We start from the raw sequence: 26,911 nt of genomic DNA, 5'->3' as shown, positions 1-26,911 counted from the left end.
CATGTCGAGGTAAAGTCTTTGAACTTGATTTTTTCTAATGACAGTTTTGGGGTTTGAAACGCGTACAAATTGTTTATCGGATATTTTCATTGCTTAGCAACAAACAGGGAAATATCCGAAAAATATCCGAAGTAAAACTCTCTTACTTGTACCACGTGACGGGAAATGCCACCATTTGATTGGTTGAAATTGGGATGAAAAAAATAATCGCATGTAATACCACAAGAGCTCCGAAATTATCGGATATTTCCCGATAGGTTCGTTGCAAACAAATGAACGTGTCAAGTTTTCCAGTTTAAAAATCACGAGCGCGAAGCGCGAGTGATTTTTCTGGAAAACTTGACGAGCTTATTTGTTTGCAGGGAACCTTGAGGGAAATATCAGATAATTTCGAAGTTCGAGTGGTATTCGGGGGATTATTTTTTGCATCCAAATCTTGGCCGATAGAATTGCACCATGAGACATAATTTTCAACGAATTGCCATTTAATCTGTCAGATACAATTGAGGGTTACTTCAACATTTGTTTTTTTTTATATATATCAACATGCAAAATTTCCAGTGTAATTTTCAAGAATATCCGCTGAAATACCGTGTTGACTATACAAAATAACGTCGAATGGTGCAATCCTATTGGCCAAGATTTGGATGGGAAAAATAATCATTGTAATTTTTTTAGAAAATTTCCCTCACTTAAAGAAAAGTTTTGCGTTGGCGAATACTCCAACAATTCTCTCCGCAATAGTCATGTTAGAAAAATGGAGACAGACTAGAAATCTGGTGAAAAATATTAGCATTCAGATCACTTGTCGTCTTAACTTCCTGAAAATAAAATACTCATTGACGATCACGAGACGCCTCCATTGTCCTTAATGGCGGTCCATTGTTGTACCTCTGTACACTGTCATGTGGTAAAATTGGGCATTGAGTTGGAGGAAACAATAGAGTACCACCGGCTATTACCCGTATACTGGCAATATTCATAGTTGAATTGTCACGAGTTTTTCAATGAAGTTTCATAGTATTGACTGCACCATCACACGACATTTCAACGATCCGCCTGCCTCGGACTATGAATTTTACGAGTTTTCTACTGCTATTTTAAGGGACATAACACGTCTACATATGTTTGAAATCGATGAACGGAAAAATAATGTGTTCGGAAAAATAAAGTTGATATTGTTTTTTTTATCAAGCATATTTTCCTCAATTCCGGGAAATGAACAATGAAAAGAATAATAAATGAACAGTAAATCATAGAATAATTTATTTCATGACATTTGGTTTTAATTTTGTCAAGTGAGATTATGAAAAAATACTGATTATAGATTCATAATTGCAGCGATAAATAATTTATAATGAACACTACTGTACTACCTTTGTTAATTAATAGGTTTGAAATATCACGAAAAATGCTGATCAATGCCAATCTCCGTCCGAAAACATTACAAAATCACTCGAATTTTAATGGAACAACACATGTCCTGCAATTAACAAAACTGTTATGTCAATTTTCCACCTCCAAACCCTAGATTATATACACAACGGAAAATCACGCTTGGTTAAATCCGGTTGGCATGCAATTCTAGACTGGCTCCAGCGATAAAAATTCATCTCAATATTGTGCATGCAACGTACCCGCTTGTTTTCCCCCCCAAAAGTGAGAGTGGGCAATGCAATTTGGATGGAGAACAAACGAAGAAACTTGGATTGAGTGAAAAAAAATGTGCTGTTGCACGCTAGTGGAGAGGAAGGTTTCAGTTTTTATCGGCTAGAGTGGGAGGCAATAGTCGAGTTCAGATAAATTTATGGGCCGAGTGTGCGGGACGTAAGGGCTCGCATATTTTCATTCGCCTACACGAAATTTCCTCTCTTCCTCTCACCCCGTACACTGTGGAAAATCACCTATCAACGTAAACGTGTTGGTTTATTTTTGCAATCGAATGTTCGAAAAAAAAAAATTCTACGTGAAATGTCATTATCTGGGTAGCGAGCGGGTTTAAGAGGACATGTGAAAAAATATTGTCCGAAGGCAATTTTATTAATCGAAACCCAGGTTTGCGATTTTTTCTTTTCGTGGAACGATCTGTTAGTGATATAATGGGAGATTACGAAAATGCAATAATTTACGAATAATTATTAACATTTTGTCGCTTACCTTTCGTTTTATCATTTAGATACGTACATAATTTAATTGATTGATTTTGAATAGCCGGCCATTTCCGTGGAAATGTGATAAATTTAACAAACGAGTAGTATTAGTTATATTTCAACTCATTTTCGGTAAAATATAGTTTGTTAATTGCATTTCAGATGCATAAAATTGATTTGTCTTTCATCAATTTTCTGTTGGAAATATTTTATCAGTTCACGCATAATTTTATCGAATGGGCATGAATCACAGTTAATCATTGCATCGATTATAATTCCAGTTTCTGCAAATCGATTCCCTAACTAAGAAACTTAGTTCTCGATCTATTCCATTCTCTGCCATAAACTGATAACAGAATTCCTCCATAAATTCTCATGTTCTATAAACCGATGATTAACATAACGATTAACAATGATATGATAATAACAATCTTTATTCTATCATTTGCCTCAATCAATGAACTTCCACCAAAGTCTCAATATCCCCAACTAATATAAATGAAATTAACCACATTATATTCCGGAAAAACTCAATAAAAAAATCTACTTCAACATTTCCATCAAAAATCCGTTCACCGCAACCATTATTGTGCAATAATAAAAACTGGAATATCAGAATTCCCGTTTTCCCCATTACCATTCATTCTCCAATCTTGATATTCTATAAACCTTTAATGTATGTCTCAGATATAAATTATTCTCAATCTGACATAATAATTGCCCTGAATCATCTCAGGGACGTGCAAATACAATACCACCCATCACTGCAAAACCCTCAATGTCAATAGATTTTCTTAATCATCATGATCCCCCCCTGTCTCCGCCAATCGATAAACTGTACTAAATAATCTATAAAAAACAAATAATAATAAACACAAACAGCAATCGGTGCAACAGTAGATAATTACCATTTAACGCTCGATCGGTGATTCGTATTGCCTTTCAACGCTGCTCCTGCCCTTCACTTTCCTACGTACTGAAATCCTTTATAATGGTTTTTAATGCCAGTGTGTGTTGGATGATAGTTGTTAGCATACGAAACCGTTCCACAGCCAATCGTGTATCATGGGTGAATCAATTTATGCACAACGATGAATGCAACCGATGACATTTCCCACTGTTTTCCACGCATTAAAGGTTTCCAATGTCTCCCTCTCGTTTCACGATTAATTATCCTATAGTCATGGCCTATATTTCGACCACTGGGTGTGCCCTTGCTCCGCGCCATATGCGAAAACAATTATTGAATTGAATGCGCTGATCTTGATGATTAATCTCCTGGATTTGGTTCAATTAAAATTTCCATTTTTTAATGTGTTTCAGCTTGGGTGCTTGGACGCTTCATGTGCAAAACCGTTTCTTATGTTCAGGGAGTCTCGGTTGCTGCTTCTGTCTACAGTCTCGTTGCTGTTTCGTTGGATAGGTAAATACAGTAATTTATTTGTACATGTCAATGCAATTGTTTATGCACTTGAAGATCATGGGATCTGGCGTGAAGGATACATTGTTGTCGCTCTTCAATTTTATTTATTGAAAGAAGAATTGTCTTTGATGGTTGATAGTAGGAAAATCGGGGATTTTTTGCAATTTGAAGACTTAACTTTGAAATATTTTGTGTATGAAAAGATGGAAAAATATCCTTTATGAACTTTATTAATTCACAAATATGACAAAACCTTACTTGAAGGGTTTAGTCTTCAAGCGTTGACAAACTTCATGACTGAAAGGGATGTTTTCAATTACTCGGAAATAAAATGAAAATTCCTAAAAAGAAGGCATTTATCCTCGATTGGGAAAACGTCCCCGGAAACGAGAAAATGCGCAAAGTACATCCAACACCTGCTCTAGTTTGAGGAGGGAATAGATAGCTTCAGGTTGAGCTATCAAGGGTCACAATGTTGATGGTTATTTTCCCCGAAACTCAGGAGGTCACGGGCCCCCCTTCTCCGCCAGACAGACGAGAGGGGCTCTGGAAGGAGGCGACAGAGGAAACGCAAAATTCCATCTCCCGGTTTGTTCTCAACCGCCTCCAAAAGTACGATCCTCAAGGAGGGTGAGGGTGAGTTGAAGAGACCAGGCGAGACTGGCAAAGTGCCCTCCCACACCGGAAGCGAATCTCCGGCTGTACTCCGCCATCGACTTGAAAAAAAAAGCTGAGAAGAGAGGGCTTGCATAGATGGCAAATATCGTTCTTGGTGCCGGGTTGGGTGGTTTCCTCGTAAAATCTTATGTCGGGTGGACGATCCGGTGAAATTTGCCGAGCTTGCTGGACCCTCATAACATCTCCATCCCTGAATGAAGATAATGGAAGCGGGAGAGTATTAAATTTTTCAGGAATTAATTTTTTTCCCATTTTTATTTATTTATTTATTACTTTTTTTTTAATAATTTTTTTATATTCTTCATGTTCAACCCTGATCATAAAATACAGGAAGGGTTTATGCTTTTGGCAGGAGCTAACATAATTTCACGTGGAACTTTACTATTTCTGCGGACATTACTCTCTTAGAAAACACTAAAAAAATAATTGCTCTGTATTCGAACCCTTTTATCGACTAATAATCTTAATGTCTTAAAAAAAGCCTCATAGAAAATGATTTAAGAAACTGACTAGGCAGGTCGAAAATTCCCCAATGACCTTATATCAAATAACAGGGACAGTTGTATTCTTTATTATATTAATATTTATTAATTTCCAAATTGAAAATTGCTCTGCAGAAAACCTTGTCATCATCTTTTTAAATTCTACATAACGAAGTAAATAATTACATAACCAAATATAAAAGTGTATCCATCAATTTTTCGTCTCCGTGATTCCTGTCATCCTCATCATCAGTTCAGAGTGAAATTAAAAATCGGACGATTCGCTGGAAATAATAATTAAATATCCCCATGTAATCAACTAGATTACACTGATCTGGTTGGAATTAAAATGGAACCCAAGTACCACACGAGTAATACAAATCCCAGGTAGACGATTTCATCGGTTGACACGCGATATCCATTGGTTATTATTATTTATCGTAGCACAGTGGAGTTGGAGAAAGAAAAAAATCTACGGCTAGTCGTTAGGTTACTGCACCGTGAGCCGTATAGGCTTCCTAATGTGGTGTAATACTAAGAGTCAAAGAACGGACCCCTTCTTTAAGGATTGCGCAAGGGGCGTGTAGGCATAATGCGAGGCTGATATTCAATGTGATAAACAAGTTATTAAATCGTGATATTGAAATACACGAGTAATTTGCTGTATGAGATGAAATGGTTCGTTATCAGTTTTTGGCTGATTTTTTTGGTAAAAAAATCCAATTAAATTCGTTTACGATTCATGTTTGGATGATCTCTAATTGTTAATGCAAAAGATATTTTTTGCCGGAGAGTTGACAGTATAAACTATGTTTTTATATTTCTGTTGTTATATGAAGAATCCCCGGGGGTTAGCAAATAGACTGTACGGTAAAATTCCTCCTTCCGGTCAATTAATATATTTTTCAGATTAAATATTAGTTTTTACGTACATCACAGACGCCTTAGAGTCATATCCAGGTTGACTCTGGGGTTGGTTCGGATTATTCGTCTCTCGGATGACTTGTAGGGGCTCTTGCGGTTTGAAAATTCAATAAAATATTCAAATTTATGTTTTCCTGAAGGATATTCTTGGAAGAAGGGTTTTGCTTATGATTACCCCTTGTTTATAATATTCATCCGCTATTGGAAGAAATTGTAATGAACGGGTTTGCACAGTTGAGGAGATAATACATAATTAAATGCGAGCTTTGCGCACGCGAGGGAGCAGCCAAACGAAAGTTATGCTCAAGTTTCCTTAAGGGAGGTATTTTTTTATGAGGAAACACTTAATGCGAAATTCTTAAGTTACAAAGAAAAAGTGAAAAGGAAATGAGGACTATCTTATGTTCAGTTAATTAGCTCTAACATTTCACTACAAAAGTGGGAATATTTTATTGAGGAAACAGTATTCAAAGTACTTGGATATTGTTAACTAACAATTGGTTGAGAGTATAATGTAAATCACGGTATTCTCGAGGGGAAATCGTTTTGATTTTTGTAATCATTTGTTGTGAAGTGAGTTGGTGAATTAAAAAATAATATTTTACTGCTGATAAGCGGAAAGAATTACCGAAAATGACCGGTTTATTGTCGTCTATCAGCCAGACCGCGTGTTATCAGTTGTCAGTTATTTTTTTGTGAAGCTTCTAAAATTAGCGAATTTGCTTGTTAAATCGGGAAAGCTATTCGAAAAAAATACAAACCTCTTCGCCAGTGAAGATGCCAGCCCTATGGTACACTCATCATCCTAACTCACTCACGAAAAAACACTAAAAACCTGTGGGAATTGAAATAAGCATTGGGGGTTGAAAGTCGCTGCAAACTCCAGCCCGAAGTGGAACAGCTCTGTGATTGGTTCTCCCCTCCAATTCTCCGATAGATTGGCTGACTCAATCCAACCAGAATAAACGTCATTCTCTTTTTCCATTGATGTGTCCATGTGATAGTGGGAAAAATTTAACTATACACCACTGTAAAACCGAATAAATGAAATTTTTTTCATTATGTCAACGTGAACTTTAAGTATAAAAGGATCGGTCTGAAGACTCTAACGACATAACATTACTGATTTTCAACCAGTAAACATCAAAAAACCAACATAATCAACATGTTCAAGCTGGTAAGAGTTGAACAATTATATTAAATTATTAATAATTTTCTGTGACTATTCGCAGTTTTTAACTGGAGTGAATACGTTTGAGAACAAAATTATTTCTATTGGGGAAATTATTAAAAAAATGATATTAATCAGTGGGACTCAGGGTTAATTCAACGCGACTTTTTTCCTTGTCTTTCAAAATCAATTTTCATTTTTCATTAATTTTATCTAACAATGTAAACCCTTGATTCGGACCGGTGAAAAAATCGTTAAAAAATTACTGATAATTGTTTCAATTCTGGAAAAGTGATGTTCTCCATTCCATCATTCTAATTTCCGTGAGAAAAATAAAATAGTGCAAATTTGTAGGGGAATATCTCAATTTTCGCGAAGGTTGTTCAAGAACCATAAACGTTCAAGAATCATAAAAAACGTACTAGCATTGTTTATGTTCGGCTGCTTCACTGCTAGCGGGCATGCGATACTTCCCATTCTCCATTTTTTTTTCTTCAGTGCTATTCCTTCGAAAAATATAACTCTCTCATGTTGTTAATTTTTCTCACTTTGTAAAGTACATTTGACTGCAATTTCTAACCTTTCAAAAGTTCTATCGACGCTTGATCTTTCTCTTTCACTCGCGCGGGTCGCAAAAATACATGTGAAACTAACAGACCATACAATTGCATTAGCTAATACTCTCCAGTCGGCAGTTATTTTTTTTGATAGTCCATGCGCCCATACATCTGTGTCAGGACGGAATGCCTCTTTATCGGTCGCTCTATCGCACCGAAATAAAACCGATTGCCATGATTAATTGCAAACTATCCGGTTTTTCTCCCGGGCTTTCGTTGACTGCTGGCTCGTTGTCATGCCAGAGCTTGCAAAATTTCCGCTTGAAAACCGCGAAAGAAGTTGCTCTTTGATCCATTACTCCACAGAAATCAGTTTTTATCGAATGAAAATCAAACCTACTCACTCAACGAAGTAATGCATCAACGAAGATGAAAGGTCGTGGTATTCGATCGGTGAAAAAAATTTATTCTGAATGTCAAAAGCGACACGATATGAATACGCGATACTTTCTACTCCAGTAGTTCTTCACATATTTCAAAAATATGAGACAGAAGATTTTCGGAAGACGAGTGATGTGTTGTGTTTTTAAATTTCGGGTTCAGCGTGTCGGAATATTCGTGAACTCCCAGTCCAATAAAATTCTGTAAAAGCTCGTATAATGATAAACATTTTAACAATTATTAAGGCACATTCTAGTGGGAAATAACTGACTGGAAATAAATGTGAAATTGATTTACAAAAAAAAATAGGCTGTTCTCGCCGCCGTTTTGGCTGTCGCTGTTGCTGCCCCAGGAGGTCTCACCGGTCTGGTGCTCGACCATGGACTTGGACACATCCGTGCGCCCCAGGTGATTGCTCATGCACCAGTTCAACATGTTGCCCACGTTGTTCACCAGCCCGTTGCTCCAATCGTCCACAACACTCCCATTGTCACCAGGACTGTCCTCAGCAGCCACGCCCCAGCTGTTGTCAGCCTTGCCGGTCACGGACTTGGACTTCACTAAGCAACAATCATCCCGCCAATCAGTCATCTAATCCCTTTCAATCACCCGATCAAATGCTTCTCTAACTGAGGACAACGGCAGAGAGATAACGCTATCATTGGATCAATCCCCCCCTCTCCCGCAAAAAAAACATGGGAAGAAATTGTTAATATACATTTGGATAATGTGAGAAAATTGTACGGCCTTGAGATCACCATTTATTCTACTGAATTTTATGACTTTTCTGGATATATCTGAGTTTTGTTCTTTATTAAATTTCAATCCATTTTCCCTAATTACTTTTATTCATTTCTTAGTGCGGGCGGTACCTTGACGGCAATATGTCATTGATTCCGACTGTTAAGAAATTTGGAGCTGAAGTTTCCGGTAAACTTCGAAGGCATTGGGACATTAAAAATTTACAATCTGAGGATAAATATATTAATGAATATCAGGAAGAATTTCCGCGAAAATAATTATTCAAAGCCGATAGAGATATCGTATTGATACCAATGCAGTTATTAACATTCATCCCAAACTTTGTGATAATGAGTGAGCTCTTGTCGCATTTTTATCAGCAATCGAGAAGATTTGGAGTAAAAAATTGTGGGAGTTCACGTGGAGTGACTGCAGAAAATAATCTCCGACACAACTAAAAAAACTCAAATTAAAATCCTTAATGTCAACTACCCCTGGGAATTTCGTATTTTCCGATAAACGCGTCGAGCATATTGAATTACGTGTGTCGTATACCGGTGTCCCGAGAGCCCTCTACACCCCTTCGAACCACCCTCTGCAGCGGCGTTAGCATCCACGATTTATTGGAAATGTGCAGCGCGTAACCGCCGTGAGACAAACTAGAATTAAAAGAAAAGAGGACGACGCTCTTTACGTGATTAAAATGTACGTCTATACCAATTCCAGGGTCTTCCCAGCTCCCTCTTTTGTATTTACCCATCCAATTTTTTTTCTTACTGAGCTATGGAAATTCACTCACTCTCAAAGGCTGTTCGATCGATTTGTCTTGGTCGATGTCGTTTATATCTCATTGTCCTAGTGCTGGTGAAACTAGGACAGGTACGAAAGGAGCGCCATCAAGAAACACGATTTCTCAGGCCGATGGCCTGACTCTAAACGATTGTTTCGATTTTATCGCAGAGGAATGAAACAATTCCAGAAGGGTTAGCCTCATTTTTCAACCCTCATTTTGACGAATAAATTTTTCCGTGGGCGTTTGTGAGTCTTCAAGATTAGATATCATTTTACAGAGTATCATCACATATTTAATTTAAAAAATTGACACTTTAAAATTTAACGTGTCTTCCAGAAAATAAAATTGCAACTTTAATCACAGTCGTATTCAGTGAGCAGAAGAATTAAGCGGCGAACAAATCGTCAATTGTAATATGAAAATTCATCAGTTGATATAAAACTATTTGTGCCAAATCCTAAAAATTGGAATAAAACGACAAGGGGATTGGATAGAATCAATTTTGTCGTGAGAAAAAAATTTACTGGACTGCGTAATAACAATTAATCGAAACAGAAAATGTTATATTGGTATTATCGATCGTGGTATGATGCTCTTTGTTAAAATTACAAATGATTCTTTTCATTCTAACGGACAATTTTCACATGTTCATGGGACCCATTGTAACTTAACAAATCTCACCAAGTTCGTTCTACTCAATTTATTTAATATCTCCAATTCACACTATTACAGATCATAATTACAAATCCTTCAGACGAATTCAACCAATCCATTTCGTTCTCCAACTTCTCCAATCCCCGATCATCAAACAGAAGCAAAGGAACCGATTAACAGGAACTCCTTCCGCCCAGTGGGATTAAATCGCTCGTGCCATCACTCTTTCTCAAGCCACTCGAAAATATCCCTTAAATGTGTTTGATGTTGGTCTAAAAGGTGGCACGCAATTTGGCGATCGTAAGAGTACCGGAAATTGAGTTGGTCGATCAGTCGTTGAGAGGAGAATGGAGCGATAAAAAAAAATGTGATTGAAGGAAAAAAAAAGCCGAAAGTAACACGAGTATCGTAAAATAAGAATGTATCTTTGAAGTGTGTGAAGCAGATCATTGATTCCGGTGGTGTTCACCAGCTTTGTAATCGTATTTCATCAGTAGTGAGGGAGGAGACCTGGATGCGCCCATGGTATAGTGGAGTGGTACGACAGTGGTGATATATACGGATGTAGTGGTACCACTTTTACATAGTTATGCGGATAGATTACTGAGTGAGCTGGTAGTAAAGGTGGATATGGAGCACATGAGCATAATCCCAGCGCCATAAGAAGTACAATCTGAAATTTTAACGATTAATTTCAATTAATTTTTGATGGTGTAATGGAGACGAAGATATATTATAGGAAATGGTTTTCTCATTGAGGAAACAAAAATTAATTCCTTTCATTTTACTCGATTACAAAAGTAAATGTACAAAATTTTTTTATATGAAAGCCCCTGGAAAATTGTGGAAAATTTACCAACATTTTTATTTCTATCTTCTATCAAACTGGACTCATACCAATCAATTATCGAAATTTTCACAACGCTCGACATTCTTGTTCCCCAAAAGACTATTCTAAATTCAGGATATTTTTATTTCATTTAATTTCACTTTTTTATCTTAAAAATACTTGAAAAAATATAGACAATATACTCACCACAACTGCAACTCTCATGTTGAAAAAAAAAACGTTTGAATGCTTGCAACTACCGACTGAACAGTAACAAAGGTGCGGAATCTTCCTATTTATAGTAGTGAAATCCCCCTGTCTTCACCATCGATCTGAATCTCGTATTTATTCCCATGGATCACCAAGGCTGCTCGTCCATCAAACAGATCCACATTACTTTGTACCTTTTTTTTCTCTCTATCTCCAGGATCTAGGTAACTTCCGTCGCTAACGACTCCCTTGTATGCATCTCTGTAATAATTCCGTTTGAAATCACATCCGATCGAAGGCCAGTGCTGGAGATCTTAGCTCATGATTTCTACAATTGAAGGAGAAATACTGAGCTCGGATAAATTAACGCATCCCTCACGTCAATTTCTCAATAAAATAAAATAAAATATTTTCTGTAGAACTCAGTTCTCACAAATTTATTTACAGCAGAAATTGTAGTCGAGACAAATGTAAACGATAATTGCCTTGAGCTCAAATTTTAGATCGAAATTTCTGGTACGATTCTTGGCAATTGTCATTCGAATACGATTATAATTAGGAGTAACTTTGAATTTTAGTTTATTATGCAAAACACTAGTGTGGCCACGTTTCGCAGATGGGGTGATACCAATCTCATTTATCTCAAGTGGATAATCACTGTCTCATTTTGCCGAGAGCAAAATTAATTGATTATTTTTTGCTGTCCGTTTACCTTCATTATTTATTCTCATTTAATAAGTCTTAATGCCTCTCAGTTTACTCTGCTAATTCAAATAAATTTCGGTCAATTGGAATAATCCATTTCCCTGGTTTAGCCCCGAAGATAATTTTCACTCTGGCCCGACTAAAATCCCATTTATCCCGAATGGATAATTTCATAGAGCGTGAAACAGAAACGGCCAATCATTAGCATTACGCAGTAAACCAACTCTTGTAACCCCCCGCAATAAAACCGCACATGAATAGAAAAAAAATATATTCATTCGTCTATTATTATAACTCATGTGTGTAGCGAAGCGTAACATGTGCGAGGGACATTACGAAAGCCTTTGGCGTTTGTTGGATAAAGTATTGAGCCGATTCGTCGAGACAAAACCGGTCTCGTGGTACCTTGAATTCCAACTGTTTCATTTGCACATATTCGAGTCGAATGTAACTGGATTTTTGATGCCGTTTTAATGGTGAGAGCATCGAATTACCGGTGGTATTCCCCCAGAGAGGTTGTGTTGCAGACTAAACCCTTAATATGATAATTCTCCCCTTTGAGACGGTGCGTGCTGGGTGACGGAGTTAATGGTTATGAGGCAATTTGGTTGGAATAACGAGGATTCTCGTTGAATCTTGAACTAACACGATTCTTTCCTGGGCGATGGTTTGGGAAGGGTTTGAGTTAATTAAACATAGCCCATTTTAACACTAGCCCCTAGAACTGGTCGACTATGAAAATATTTCATTGAAATTCTCAATGACTTCAATAACGATTTTCATTCAATTTTTATCGAAAGATTTATTACCTTTTATGCAACTTTATTGAGTAACTCCATCGCATATTTCCATGTTTTTTCCACTGTGGAAATGCAATAAATAATATTTTCCAGAGAAAATTAATAAATGTTTTGTCAACGACAGAAAACAATGACTGAATAATCTTTTTTTACACAGCGTCTCAATAGAAAAAATGATAGAAAAACCCTAAATTTAATGAATCATTTTTAGTGCAATAATTTAACAACAATATTGATACCACAATTGATCTCTTCTAACTTCACCTCTCCTCATTTTCAGATTTCTCGCAATATGGTGGCCCCTGAAATGCCAGATAACAAAGCGTCGTGCCCGCCTCCTCATCGTGATAATCTGGTTCATCGCCCTTGCAATAACCCTCCCCTGGTTGCTCTTCTTCGACATAATAATTCTCCCGAACAACCTGGATCAATCATTCTGCGTGGAGGAGTGGCCGCGAAAGCAGGACGAGAGGCTGTTCTTCCTCCTCGGGAACCTGATGTTCTGCTACGTTCTCCCCATGATCCTCATATCCCTCTGCTACATCGCCATATGGGTTAAAGTATCTCGTCGCAACATACCAACTGACACAAAGGACTCCCAGATGGAGAGAATACAGCAAAAATCAAAGGTCAAAGTTGTAAAAATGCTGGTAGTGGTTGTGATACTATTTGTACTGTCATGGTTACCCCTCTACGTTATATTTGCACGCATAAAACTCGGTGGTACACCAACAATCTGGGAGGAAGAGGTACTCAATATAGCAACACCAATAGCCCAATGGCTTGGCTCAAGTAATTCATGTATCAATCCTATTCTATACGCATTTTTCAATAAAAAATATCGTCGTGGGTTTATGGCTATTCTCAAGAGTGGACGTTGCTGTGGTAAATTACGCTACTACGAGACTGTTGCAATAATGTCATCATCAACAAGTATGAGAAAATCATCCTACTACGTCAACAATAACAATTCATCGACAAGGCGTACGTGTCATGGGCCACCGGTACATCAGGATAGCAATGTATCCTACATATTTAATCACACTGGGGTCTAATAAATAATAATAATAATAATAATAAGCATTTACGTAGCCAGTGAATGGTACATTATGCTAATAACCATGGGGGTCATGACCTCATAATCATGAGAATGGTCATTTCTACGAACTGCCAGCTCGAGATTTCAGGGTCAATTTTTAATGAAATTGCAGGTGATTGTCGCTCGGGTTGGACTCACCCAGTGGAGAATTTTTTTTTTTCTGGCGAATAATATTTCCCCAATTTTTGAGAAATGGAGTTTTTGGAAAATTTTGAGGATATGTCGGTGTAATCCTCAATCAAATATTTAATATCCTGTCATATCTGGTGTAGCTTGTATACGCTGATAATTGAATAAGAAAACTGACACTTTGTCGTAATTTTTCGTCACACATCACGAGATCATATATTTTCTTACGATAATTCATAATGCAATTGTTGTCTGGTTTATGGTGAAACCCGTGAGTATAATAAATCGAGTCTTTTTCAATGCCATTATCGTGATAGGATGGTAGTATCGTAATGAAGGATAAAATTTTATAAAGATTTGATGAACGAGATTGATATCGTGCGCAGTAATTTGCTTGGAATATAATATTTGGAGCTAGAGTTACCTATTTTCTTAATGCAAATTAACTAAATAATTACATAAGTTTCACCTCAAATTGATAAAGTAAACGTCTGTACATAGACGTGCAGGAAAAACAGTGAATAAAAAATGTGGTACGAGTACTATTTAATCGCAATCCACTGTGATAAAAAAAATAAATTGATATTAACGGGTTTTGCGAGGGGATTCATTAAAGGGGGAAAATAATTAATGCTAAGGGTGGATCGAGCAGGGCACGATAACCATGATAATAAATGAATAATTAAATAAGACAACGCGAGTTGTTCCGAAATTCATAGTTAAGATCACAGTAATTCCCGATTCACAGCACAAACACTCAAATGCTTGGTTATTGGTAAGAAAAATAATAATTCATGGTAATTACCACGTGCTGAACGCTTGATTAATCACAAATTGTACTTAATGAATCCACAGTGAGCATCACGTTAATTTTTTTACTTATCGTGTACACGTGTATCAGTCCTAACGTACAGTTTTTCATTAGTGAATGTGTAAATAAGATTATTATAATATTTGACAGATGACTTTTTAACTGCATGCGCATGTAATAGATTAATATATCTTTGTACTCATTAAGGAACAGATGATTGATTAAAGACAGGTATAAGTGTGGACTTTCACAATGCGCATGATATCGTATGTAATTATGAAAAGTGTATTAACGACCGTGAAATGATCATTGAGATTAGAAGGTTTTATCATGACGTTTGACACCGACAGATATGAGAATAAGCTTTTACAGATTGTGAAGTTGATATTTGAGAAATTGTAAATTTAATAGATTTGTGAATTTGATGAATTGACAGATTAATTATCAATGAAGTTTGCCTGTTGGAGGAGAGTTTGTAATTATTTGTACCGTGTTATGGCAGAAAATTGGCGAGTGCTATCGGTGGGTATTGATGTTTGGATTAATGGATCGATAGCGAATGATAAATTGAACTGCCAAAATACATCTGGGGGGGAGGGTGGTGATGTAGGGTTTTTGAGGATTAACAGAAAATTTTGTAATTGTTATACAAGTGGAAATTATACCAGATTGTGGATTTGTACTTGATTACCAGCGTGTTGATCGTTATTCTATCATGATGATGTGTCATTCCTCTTTTAACGGAAATTTTAAATCTAATGATGAGTGAAAGGAGCCCTTGGAGCTCGCTGGGTATGCCTTCGTAGTCGATACACTCTGTATATTTTTTAATAACTCTCGAATGATATCTGCACATGATATGATAACGATTGAATCGTAGATCGAAATGTTTAATCGTGAAACAATATCGATAAGCATTTAAATTTTGAATATCTACTGCATGTATGCATTCAGACCATTTATATTATATCATGGGAGAATTTTAATGGAGGATTGAGTGATATTATAGCAGTCGGTCGATTCGATTTGTCGTAGGGTCATTTGTGAGACAGTCAACGAACTGCTGTTCAGCAACGAAAAATAAAACCATTTTTAAATAAAAATTGTGGAGGAATTTTCCTCAGAAATAATGCAATATCTTCGTCCACTCTCTTCGTCTTTTAATCTAGTTAAGGCAGATGTATCAATTCAACGAATCGACCAATGTCTGAACGTCTCGATGATCAATGAGATTGATGGTGATGGAAATCGTGGAGCACTCAGCCATTCGCTGGCCGTTTTAGATGAGAATTTACACGAAATTTTGGTCCAATTGGGTGGAGAAGGATTGAGAGTTCTAAAGTATTTTTAAAGTAATTATTATCTTTATGTGTTCGAGGAGTGATGGTTAACATGATTTTCTCTCATGTTTACCCTACTTTCTGAATTACTGTAATTATCATTGAGTTGTAGAAATGCATTGTTAATTGATTTGTCTACTTTTGTACTTTTATACGACTACTTTGTGATCACCGTGCGGAGGAAATATCATTTGTCGGATTGAGAATATTTTTTCTCTTCCCAGAGCTATTTTAAGTTGTATCAGATGGGTACAGGTGCGAGAAATACTTGGCAAAGAAGTCATTAGTAAAATCTAATGACTTCCTTGCTAGATTCATCCTAGAAGTCTATTTAAATTTTCTGTAGCTGATTCTGTTGAAAAATTGTGCGGTTCGAGTGTTTGGTGTAAAATATTCTACAGAAAAATGAAAGAAGATTTTTCTACGTCATTTGTTCTATTAAAATATATCTATAGAAATTCTTTAAAAATGTTCTAAAAATTAATTAAATTTTTTTGTTAATTTTCTTCATAAATTGTCACGGAAACTCTTCCCATTAATAAATTAGAAATGGCCATTGAGTACGAGAATTCCCAACGGACATTCTATAGAATATTCACCGATTCAAATGAAATCATTAATCATTAATGATTGGGAATTTAGATTAGTATATGAATCTCACAGAATTTAATCCTTTTCCCTATTGACATCCCTTAGCTCCTCGCATTGGTCTCGAAGAGAAGTTTTCAATTTGTAGTCTCAATCCGACGACATATTTCTCCTCAGTACGGATTAAGTATCCAGAGCTCACAAAGCTAGTTATCTGGAAAGAAACATGAATAATGAACATTAGGATAATAACGAATAAACGAATTTAAAACGACTAACGAATTGCCTTGGCTGCTCGCACGAGTGATGAGATTCAATGTTACGCAGTAATTATAAATTATTTATAAGAGTTTTAAAGACACCGTAATTTAATAATTAATGAATCGAAGAGAATGAAAATATCCACTAGTTTGTATAAATCGTCTGACGGTAGATATTAGATGAGACGATATTAAGAGAGAAATAAATACTCCGCCGTTGCTGTATTGATATAATCGCTGGTCGCTCTATATGTGTTTTCAAATGAAAGAGAAACAATATGTGTATAAAACAAATGTGTATATGAACATTCTATCTCAGAGATGTTATCAATCATTCATATTAACATGATGTATGTTTACAAATTAATTGCGAGGGGTTATTCACTTCTGAAGTTGTGAAAAGAGGCTCATTATTTGAGAAATAATATTTGCAGTCCTTTCATAAGGGCTTGAACTGCTTGAAGGGCCGGACGGAGAACAGTTGGTATTTCACCCCTTCCGCTTGACGCGCATAATGAGCATAAGGGTCAAATGGTCTTAAATGATCGACCGATGAGTATTTGACCATTAAAAGCACTCCCGTCAACTCTCCCCTTTGACTTCTACCAGTATTTGAACTTTAAGTCCCCTTAATTTATATAATAATTTAAATTATTTCTTTGTGTTAATTTTTATGATCATTTGACCTTGTAAGAGTACATGGGACAAATGAGAGAGTTGCGGAAAGGGTCAAACATTCTCAAAGATATTGTCTAGGAGACGAGCTGGGTAATCATAATATTCAGACATTTTATCGAACTTTATTCCTCATAATGTTGCTCGTGTCACTCCGTTAATTATCAAGACCTTTCGATCTTCATCCACTTCCAAAGGTCAACGACTCTCCAGAATTCCCTGGACCCTTAAAATCACCTTCCGAACCGTATGACTTCATAGACCTTCATTTTAACTAACGTCAATAGTAATTGAAATAATGCTACAATTACCTAATATCGAGTTTGTTCGCACATCCCCGAAGTGAGTAACTCCTCGAAAAATAAAAGTCACATCCCTCCTGATCCAATTATCATAACCTCTGGCGCGTTCCGGGCGTTTGTGAGAACATCTAAAAATTGAATAGATCAGTGAGTGTACTGGGACCTGACAGACAATGGGTGAAGATTTATAAAAATGAAACTTTGATACGATGAATCTTGAACAGAAATAAGGGTAGGTAGATAGCTAGGGGAAAAAAAAATAGATTGACTGATTGATTAAGATTATGAAAATACAAAAGTGTGAATGATGACTGAATCTGTGTGAGGCCTAGGAAGTGAAACCGAAATAATAATTGCCTAAGTAGTATTAAAATAATCATTGCGATACAAAATCACGGGAAAATACGAAAAAAATGATATTTGTTTTTACATTCAATTCATTTGAAATACGTTAAGATGTTATGGTGGAGCAACAGATGTTCTCCTAAATAACGAAAAAAAAATGAAATAATAGAAACATATTAGATAAGAGAATTAAATGAACCAATTAAACTGGTTATCGCATTTGATGAACGTGTTTTACGTCGTTCTGATGAAAAACAGTTATTTTACATTCAATGAAAAAATGTAAGGCAGTTTGTTTGAACACTTTGAAAGGGAGAGCACCCACCTTTGCAGCGTTCGAATGAGGAAATTCAAGTTTTTCATCAAATTTAGGGATTAATTAGAGGAAATCCGAAGGAGGGGGGAGAGGGACAGAATCAAAGGTGGATCAAGCCTGAAGGTCGATAATGGGCTGTATAAATCAACTTGAGCTTCACACATTCAAATCCATCGTTGATCCTCACGACTTATGCGATTGGTTCTTGCGATCAATCAGAATGAAGCTCAATTACTGTCAATAATGAGGGTCAAGTTGATTCACGATGATTCGTCCCACTCTTCTCTACTCATCAAAAGATAGCCGAATAATGATGCCACAATTGAATATTGTGACTGTTTTCTCCCATCGTATTACAATTAACGACAAAAATGATGATTAGAGAATGAAAGAACAAAATATTCTGCTCATATGTAACATCAAAAATATGTACTGTTAGCGGAAACTGCTGAGATTTCACAATTACACGTACTCCACAAATCCCTCTTCCACTGATATTTACTTTTCAGCTTCGGAATTTGGTACTGACGAATGCAATTTAGTACCCACTGTAATGTTCACATTGAATCACTCGTCAAATGCAAATACGATAATAAAGTATATGTATTTTCGCAGAAAAATAATAAACGATGAAATTTTATGAAAAGAGTGGTTAATGAACTGAAAATTTATCTCAATATTTATTACTCCCACATGTAAAGTATCCGTGAATCCCGAGGTCTCGAACTAGATCGCATCCAAAAAAATCGAAAGCTAAATTCTTCCCTCCCACTTTATGATTGACACGGGGTAGTATTAGATCGATCTTATATACCTTGGGAAACATTAATGTAGTCGATCAACGCCCGGAAAAAATTGCCACTAGAGCTCATTTCTAATAACCTGTCACTCAAGTCGATCGCACATGCAATTCACCTAGGTGTTGCTTAAAATAACAGAGACAACATCATTTTCGCGAAACCTGAGGATCGTGATGCGCCCCACCAATCTGATAGTGGTGAAAATCATTTCTTTTTACATGAAGTGTCCCGGGTTTTGGCCTGTGGAGTCAGTGAGAGCGAGACGTTGTATGAATTTCCTTATGGCTTATGCTCTTTTTATGACCCTATTCTCATACATACAGAGTATAGTCATTGTTTACTACGCTACAGACGATTTTCAGGTAAGTAATTATTTTTTTTCTCAATTTTAAAATTACTTTCCAGGTAATTGGATGGACAGAATCTCCAGAATCTCCGAAATAGTGATGATGTGATTGTCTACGATCTGACGATGTCTTCTTGACTTTCAACTGAGTGATTTACTGGTTTTTAGGGATCAGATCCTCGGGTCGATTACAATCGATCCTTTAATGAATTTTTTTCTGAAGTGCTTCGTTATTCTTCTGCAGTAGACAATTTTTCTTTCAGAAATTCGCAAGTGCCATCATGAATTGTGCGATATGTGCTATGGGCCTGTACAAACTCCTATTATTCACTTACAACCGGCGAGTGTTCCTAGATTTCATTGGCTTTATCGACAAAAATTTTTGGCACAAAAGTTACGATCACATTAACGATAAGATTCTGCGTGAATGTTTGAAGAAATGTACATTCTACGTGATATTCATAGTAATGATATGTCATATGACATTATTATTATTTTTCATTCAGCCATTAATTGGTGATTGATTCAATGATAACTTATCGTCAATAAATTATCGGTTATTGTGGGATATATGGAATATCTGAGGTTTCTGATTCTCAGATAATCAAGGGAGGAATGAAAGCGATAGGGAGCTTCCTTTCGCTGTCTACACGAGTCTTCCAGTGGAGATGACTCCTTGGTACGAGATAATCTTCACCGTAGAGGTACAGTCTTTTATATGAACTAAACAATTTTTGACATTATCGTAACTTGGCACGATTTACTCTGTGTATCCAGTTTATTTCAGTATTTTATATTTGCATTTGCTATTTTTGTTTCGACGTTTTTCTGTACGGAGTCAATCTCACCCTCGTCGGCGAATTCCAAATATTACAAGAGGATCTGAAAAGTGTCTGTAATTTCGATGAATTATCAGATCCATTATCGAAATATGGTGACTGTGTTCACTCTCAGTTTACAAAATGTGTCGATCAACATCAGTTGTTAATACATTGTGCTCATACATTGAAAGAACTTTACAAAAATTGTGTTGCCAGTTTTGTAGTTATAATCAGTTGCTTATTGGCCCTGGGAATATATCAACTCATGACGGTGAGATTTCATTACGTCACCTACAGGGGCACCGGGAGATTCATGAGAGGAACCGAGTTCTAATGACTGCCGATAATTCAGTAACAAAGTGGTAAATTGAGATGAATTGACTTGTCTCTCAGTCGAGTTTTTGAGGAATATCTCTAAATCTAAGGGAGATAGGGAAATTGTTATAAATATATTTGTTGTAGATCTTCATTCTCCCCGTAAATACGGTTATATGGAAATTTTGTGTATCTTCCTTAGATCTTAAGATATTCATCAAATACTGATGACTAGTCAATAGTGACTTATCTCTTTTTACGCCTTTGCGATGGAATTATGGAATGATTCGAGAGAAATGCGTTTTTGGCTGTAAAAGTCAAAGATTTGTGAGAATTCAGCGAACCTTAATGATTTGTCGCATCCGTGGAATCGAAGACAGATTTCACAATACCTCAAGAATCGTTATTCCGACGCCCCTGATCATCTAATAACACTAAGTGGAAATCAATTATTCGACATTGAAGATTCACAGCAAACTCCTGGCTCAGATACATGCCTGTATATATGTGACCAATGCTGTGGCAGAATTATATTTATTCATCCTCACCTGTGATAATCTAGCGGAAGCAAGTTCAGAAGTTGCTCTAGCAGCGTATGAAGTGCCCTGGATCACCATTAAATCAGATGTCCTCAGGGGAAAGTTGGTCAATAATTTGAGATTTGTCATTATGAGGTCCCAAAAGGCATCGCAGGTGACAGTAGGTGACTTTTCACCTGTAACACTCCAAACATTTACATCGGTAAGGAATAAATTACTGTTTTTAACAATCAATAATCGATAACTCTTCCTGCAGATCTGCAATTTGGCGTTTTCCGTTTTTACTCTCATGAGACAAGGCTCATCCGACCAATTAAATATTTAGAAACAGATATGGACCTTTCTAGGAGATTCTTGGAGAGATTATGATAGTTGAATAAATTATCTCTGAGATTTCACGATTTCTTCATTTATTAAAATGACGGAATTCACGATAATGTCTATCGCCCTCATTTTCTTCTAGAATCTCATTGAAAAGAGTAGATTGTTTGATGTCTCCTCGAAGAAGATGAATTGTAGTTGAAGTAATAAATTTTCAAACCTCTTGATTAATTCAGTCAGAAATCATTTGTCCTCATGGATCATTTTTCCAGTCGTATGTGACTGTTCTCGTCCATCTCATTCCTCATTACCATGAAATTTTCGTGAGAAATTACCACATGTGCGAGATATCACAGAGATTTCTGTCACGAACATCTCAAGAATTGTCATTCGATTCAGCAAAGAGAACTTGCCTATAGCTTCACGATAGGAAGCGCCAAAAATAAAGTGGTGTTGGAAAAATATTCAAATTTCACTATCAGAGCATGTGATGAAGGAATTAATGGAATTCACGAATTTTCCATTCATCGCCAACTTTATTGAAAAGAGTATAAATTTTCTCAGAACTGTGTTAGCAATTTACATTGCGTTTCAACTGCAAAATTAATTGTTTGAACATGAGAACACATTTGATTCTTACGTTCGTAGAATTTATCTAGCTTCTCCTGCAGTCAAGAATCAATACGTAATTGTGGGAGAAAAAGTACTCGGAAGTGCCTGGAATACTCATCATGCGTGCTTCATGAATATATGAAGCGATAAGTGCGAGAAAGAAGAAGTCACGCCATCGTGGATTTAGAATTCTGTCAATCATACTTCGTAGGGCTAAAGTCATGGCACAGACACCGGGCCATTCTATGGCAGTTAAAATCACAGCTCTCTTCATGAGGTGCTCAGGGATCTGGGCAGAGGATACAGCACTTGGGAAACGTATTATGAATCTCGTTACAACTTATTCCATAAGTTCCCTGTTGTTTGCATTTGCTGTTACTACTAATGATTTGTATCATTGTTTTGGCGATTTCGGGGTGAGTTTAGAACATACATTTTCGGGCTGAAATGGTTATTTAAAGTGTTAACAAGCTCCATTGCTCTCCGCCATTATTTTGTCTATCACGTTCGCTCTGATGACCCTACTAATCCGTATCTACATCAATAATTCATTTTTCCCTGTTCGTCTTGACCACAATCAATGAATCATCTGTAATCAGATGAAATGAAGCTATAATGATTACGGTATTCACACGATTTTTCAGAAAATGGCTTACTGTGCGCTGAATGTGTCCATCGTGGGAATGGGACTCTTCAAACAAATAATATTCTCAAGTAAACGAAGAATCTTTCTGGATATAATTAATTATTCAAAAGAAAATTTTTGGTTCCGTTCGTATGACAAGTACGGGACCAGGGTGATGAAGGAATGCACCATGAAGAGTGGAGGAATCATAATAACGATTGTTCTTCTATGTCATTCAACTCTTATTTTTTACTACGTAAAACCTCTGATCGGTAAATAGATCATTTATTCCGAGCTCTAGGATCGATGTAACTTGTTCGTTTCCAAATAAATCATGATTTCGTTCCAGCTAATCAAGGAAAAAATGAAAGTGACAGAGTTCTTCCATTCAAAATCTGGATCAATTTGCCAGTGACGATGACACCTTGGTATGAAATTTTGTACGTTGTAGAGGTATTTATTTATTCTTCATTATCAGTATCAACTATTCCTATTGTAATTGAGACACGTCACTGATGATCGGCCAGATGATCTCCGCGTATCACTGCTGTGTCTGCTACTTCTGTTTTGACAATTTCCTCTGTCAAATAAACGTGACGCTGGTCGGACAATTTCTGATACTCCAAGAAGACCTCAGGAATATTTGCGGTCAACCTGGTGACTTATCACTGAATGACGAAACATGTATTTACATGCGATTCAGGCAGTGTGTTGTTAGGCACAAGGACCTGATTAATTTCATAACGATCGTCAGGGAATTGTACAAGCACACGATCCTTGGAATCGTTATTGTTCTGAGTATTTTAATATGCCTGCAATTATTTCAACTCATGACGGTAAGACAGCACCATTTTGCACTATTTTGGGAATAATTTAATGATCCTGTGAAATTTTTATTGTTTTTACTGAAGACCACTGGCGAATTGCTCTCTCAAATCCACTCCTTTGTGTACGTTTGTAACAGTATCGTCCAACTTTTCTTCTTTATGTTGACCTGCAATGATCTCGCTGAAGCTAGTGTAGATCTGTCTGAAGCAGCATATGATGTAAAATGGTTCTTCATGCGATCAACTGATTTGAAGAGAAAATTGGTGAATGATCTTAGAGTTGTTATTAGACGTTCGCAGAAGCCGTGCCATTTAGCAGTTGGTGGATTCTCATCTGTTACGTTACAAACATTCACTTCGGTAATGTACACTACGGATTGTTAATGTTTTTCACACAGCTATTCTCATCAAATTATACCGAAAACTGTTTCTTGCAGATTTGTAACACATCATTCTCGTATTTAACTCTGATGAGACAAACTGGTCAACGTGACTAATGAGGAAACGCCCAGCAATTACCATAGTCACTTAGCATAGCCGTCGTTAGAACTGCGTAGGATGTGGATTAAGTTTACGGAAGACTTGAAAGCAGTAGTTGCAACGTCTGAGGATTTCATAGACATATCTGGTATCTATGAAAAAATTCTGCCTTTTACTTCCGGGGCAGATATTGGATAAATAATTCCGAAGTCATTGACTTTATTAATTTAGTTGCAATTGACAGTAATCTATCGTCGGTTTTTTTTCACACCTCCAAAGTCACATAGATATACTGGAGTTGTCCAACTTTCATTCAATACCCTTCATTGATAAAATATGTGAGCGGAATAAATGGAAAAATTCGGTAGTTGTTATCTTGTTAGTTGTAATATTTCGATAACAGGAGTAACTATAAGAACACAAGACAGGTGTAGCCGGTATGATCCGCAGTTCTTCTCTACGCCAATATCTCCAGTGAATGAAAAAAGAAGCAAATGTGAAAATGAAAAAAATCCCCCTCAACACCTGTCATTCACAATTTTATTTTCTCAGGGAACTAACTGATAGGGAGGGAATTTAACGTGGGAAAGCAGGGGGTGTTTCGAACATGGATCATCGTCGCCTGTCAGTCAGGTGTATCGTGCGCCTTTTTTTTCAGATCAATTTACACACATAGTGTCTATAATTATTCGACAAAATTGTTTCTGATACTTTGTAGCAGTTAATACTCCACTGAATGTCTTGGCCATCAGTCTACCATATGTCATTTGTAAATCAGTAAATTTCTTGTGCTTCTGTGGGAGTTGTGAAAAAGGTGAGTTGTAGATTATAATTTAATAAAAATTCTGGAATATTTGTTCTCATGATTTTTACCAGAATTATTTCTCCGATCATGGCAGCATCTCTGGGTAAAATCTTATCGATAAGAATCATTGCATTTTTTATGAGATTCGCTGGCTTCTGGACGGCCGCTACACCGATTGGGAGGAAAATTCTAAAATTCGCTACTGTATTTGCACTCATGGCAAACCTCATCATGGTTTACATTGTCCTCATCGACATTTATTACTGCCACAGTCACTTCGATGTGAGATATGTAAACATCAAACTCCAATCGAGACATCGCATAAGGTATTTAGGGACACCTCGAATGTTCGAAGGGTGAGGTGTCTTACAGACAGGTATCATATGCGAAGCCTCGATTGGACTGACTAGGTCCCATACCACATTTTGACAGAAAAGTTTATGCTTAGGAAATAGCTAATGGATTTCTCAACTTTTCAATATCCGGAATGTCATCGTACAAACTCGCTGTCCTAATGCCCTTCCGGGAGAGGTTTATAGAATTAATTTCATATGCTAAGAAGAACTTTTGGTACAGAAACTATGACAGATATGGTGTCAACGTCATGAATGTCTGCTTCAAGAAGTGTACTTACATGGTTGCATTTATTTCCTGCATGTGTAGCATGACATTGGTGACGTTTATGGTGGAACCTTTGATAGGTATGTACATTCTGCAGTAGCATTGGATTGTCAGTGGTGTACGTCATCAAAAGATGAAGAGGGGTTCCTGAAAAATAGAGAGGGATCTCTAAAAATCAGTGATATACTCCTACTAATCAAAACTTGGTTTCAAGAGTTATCCTAATGTCATATATTTCAGTGGATCGACAGAGGAATCAGACGGAGAGAAATCTTCCCGTCAACCTGCACTTCGATTTCATGCCGATATCTACTACCCCCTGGTATGAAATGTTATACATAATGCAGGTAGGCAACGTGGGTAAACATGAAAAGTGTCATAATGAGTGAAATGGAATTTATGTATAATTTGTCCCTTAAGTTTCCTTCAGCATTCTACTGCTGTGTCTGCTTCCTCTGCTTTGACACATTCCTTTGTGGAATAAACATGACCTTAGTTGGACAATTCATCATACTGCAGGAGGAATCGCGAAATATTTACAATGGCACTGTGTCGTCAATGGCTGATGAGGATACTGTCTGTTTACGGTTTCATAAATTTGTGAGGAAACATCAAGAATTAATAGCGTGTGCTGATAATGTCAAGGATCTTTATAAAAACCTTGTAGTTGGTTTTGTATTTTTTCTGAGCCTCTTAATTTGTATGGAATTGTTCCAAGCAATGATGGTAGAGTATAATTACTTGAACATTACTGTGTAAATTAGTTTCTTTAGTTTCTCGCAAAGGAAAACAATTTTAATTGGACACTTTGTCGTATTTTATAATGTAAAAAGACAAGTCGTCAAATTTAAATAAATCCGTTTCCATTTGATCATTTATCATTTGTAATGATTTCATTATCAACATTTTTTATTGATAATAAAAAAATGTTACGTTTGTTTTTTCTTCTAGTCTGTTGATCTGTTCATCCGTTTACGATCGACATTTTATGTCTCCAACACAATTGGCCAGTTGTATCTCTTCACTTTAGCATGCAATAGACTTGCAGAAGCGAGCTTTGACGTATCCTATGCAGCGTATGATGTTCGATGGTTTGCCATAAAATCTGATCATGTAAAGAAGGAGTTAATGAATGGTCTCCAAATTGTCATCATGAGATCCCAGAGACCGTGTCAAATGATGGTTGGAAATTTTTCACCAGTGACTCTGAAAACGTTCACATCAGTAAGTTTTAGTTCTACACAATTATTGACATCTCCACATCATTATGGGACATTTGACAAAACAGTCTTTGTCAACTTCTCAGATATGCAATACGGCCTTTTCTTGTTTAACTCTCATGCGAACGAGTCTACAACGAGAGGATTAAGAAATGA

General features: G+C 36.6%; 4 protein-coding genes and 2 long non-coding RNA genes across 6 annotated transcripts in view; 4 read left to right on the top strand and 2 right to left on the bottom strand.

The window, feature by feature from the left end:
- The window catches only part of LOC135164982 (neuropeptide SIFamide receptor-like), a 44,690-nt gene extending 25,621 nt beyond the window's left edge, over positions 1-19,069 (top strand). Inside the window, exons 2-3 of the mRNA XM_064125827.1 lie at positions 3,474-3,573; positions 12,839-19,069. Coding sequence (XP_063981897.1) covers positions 3,474-3,573; positions 12,839-13,613 — 875 coding nt within the window. The 3' untranslated portion in view covers positions 13,614-19,069. The remainder of the gene's footprint in view (positions 1-3,473; positions 3,574-12,838) is intronic.
- Positions 1,245-6,491, bottom strand: LOC135165072 (uncharacterized). Its single transcript, XR_010299420.1, has 3 exons — positions 6,419-6,491; positions 5,666-5,747; positions 1,245-4,441 (listed from the first exon to the last, which is right to left on the bottom strand). It is a non-coding gene; the product is annotated as an uncharacterized LOC135165072 (long non-coding RNA).
- Positions 6,677-8,620, top strand: LOC135165050 (uncharacterized). Its single transcript, XM_064125978.1, has 2 exons — positions 6,677-6,834; positions 8,136-8,620. Exons 1-2 carry the CDS (start codon positions 6,823-6,825, stop codon positions 8,388-8,390), a joined length of 267 nt encoding a protein of 88 aa, XP_063982048.1. The 5' UTR covers positions 6,677-6,822; the 3' UTR covers positions 8,391-8,620.
- LOC135165065 (uncharacterized) lies at positions 9,899-16,739 on the bottom strand. The gene is made up of 3 exons (XR_010299419.1): positions 16,599-16,739; positions 11,051-11,314; positions 9,899-10,687 (listed from the first exon to the last, which is right to left on the bottom strand). It is a non-coding gene; the product is annotated as an uncharacterized LOC135165065 (long non-coding RNA).
- Positions 19,070-19,450: 381 nt separating the features above from the next.
- LOC135169907 (uncharacterized) lies at positions 19,451-25,401 on the top strand. The gene is made up of 15 exons (XM_064135361.1): positions 19,451-19,585; positions 19,833-20,085; positions 20,170-20,273; positions 20,347-20,661; positions 21,171-21,485; positions 21,708-21,723; positions 22,048-22,135; positions 22,214-22,300; positions 22,389-22,593; positions 22,822-23,074; positions 23,152-23,255; positions 23,330-23,638; positions 23,714-23,989; positions 24,067-24,923; positions 25,009-25,401. Exons 1-14 carry the CDS (start codon positions 19,493-19,495, stop codon positions 24,124-24,126), a joined length of 2,478 nt encoding a protein of 825 aa, XP_063991431.1. The 5' UTR covers positions 19,451-19,492; the 3' UTR covers positions 24,127-24,923; positions 25,009-25,401.
- LOC135169843 (uncharacterized) lies at positions 24,461-26,664 on the top strand. Its single transcript, XM_064135255.1, has 9 exons — positions 24,461-24,605; positions 24,677-24,733; positions 24,828-24,923; positions 25,009-25,196; positions 25,363-25,615; positions 25,776-25,891; positions 25,956-26,261; positions 26,487-26,611; positions 26,655-26,664. The coding sequence occupies exons 1-9, from the start codon at positions 24,461-24,463 to the stop codon at positions 26,662-26,664; spliced, it is 1,296 nt and encodes a 431-aa protein (XP_063991325.1).
- Positions 26,665-26,911: the final 247 nt, after the last annotated feature.

The sequence above is a fragment of the Diachasmimorpha longicaudata genome, chromosome 1, assembly GCF_034640455.1.
Source record: "Diachasmimorpha longicaudata isolate KC_UGA_2023 chromosome 1, iyDiaLong2, whole genome shotgun sequence".
In the NCBI taxonomy this organism is placed as follows: Eukaryota; Metazoa; Arthropoda; class Insecta; order Hymenoptera; family Braconidae; genus Diachasmimorpha; species Diachasmimorpha longicaudata.
The sequence above is the reverse complement of the archived record's forward strand: the minus strand, read 5'-3'. Positions and strand labels throughout refer to the sequence as shown.

What these genes read in the sequence shown, in the direction of transcription:
- LOC135169843 (XM_064135255.1), top strand. Translation starts at nt 24,461, where the DNA reads ATGGAAAAATTCGGTAGTTGTTATCTTGTTAGTTGTAATATTTCGATA. An exon ending in CTGTGGGAGTTGTGAAAAAG is followed by an intron (nt 24,924 to 25,008) that starts GTGAGTTGTAGA and finishes CGATCATGGCAG; the next exon opens with CATCTCTGGGTAAAATCTTA. An exon ending in ACTGCCACAGTCACTTCGAT is followed by an intron (nt 25,197 to 25,362) that starts GTGAGATATGTA and finishes GTTTATGCTTAG; the next exon opens with GAAATAGCTAATGGATTTCT.
- LOC135169907 (XM_064135361.1), top strand. Translation starts at nt 19,493, where the DNA reads ATGAATTTCCTTATGGCTTATGCTCTTTTTATGACCCTATTCTCATAC. An exon ending in ATAAATTTTCTCAGAACTGT is followed by an intron (nt 22,136 to 22,213) that starts GTTAGCAATTTA and finishes TTACGTTCGTAG; the next exon opens with AATTTATCTAGCTTCTCCTG. An exon ending in GCCTGGAATACTCATCATGC is followed by an intron (nt 22,301 to 22,388) that starts GTGCTTCATGAA and finishes CATACTTCGTAG; the next exon opens with GGCTAAAGTCATGGCACAGA.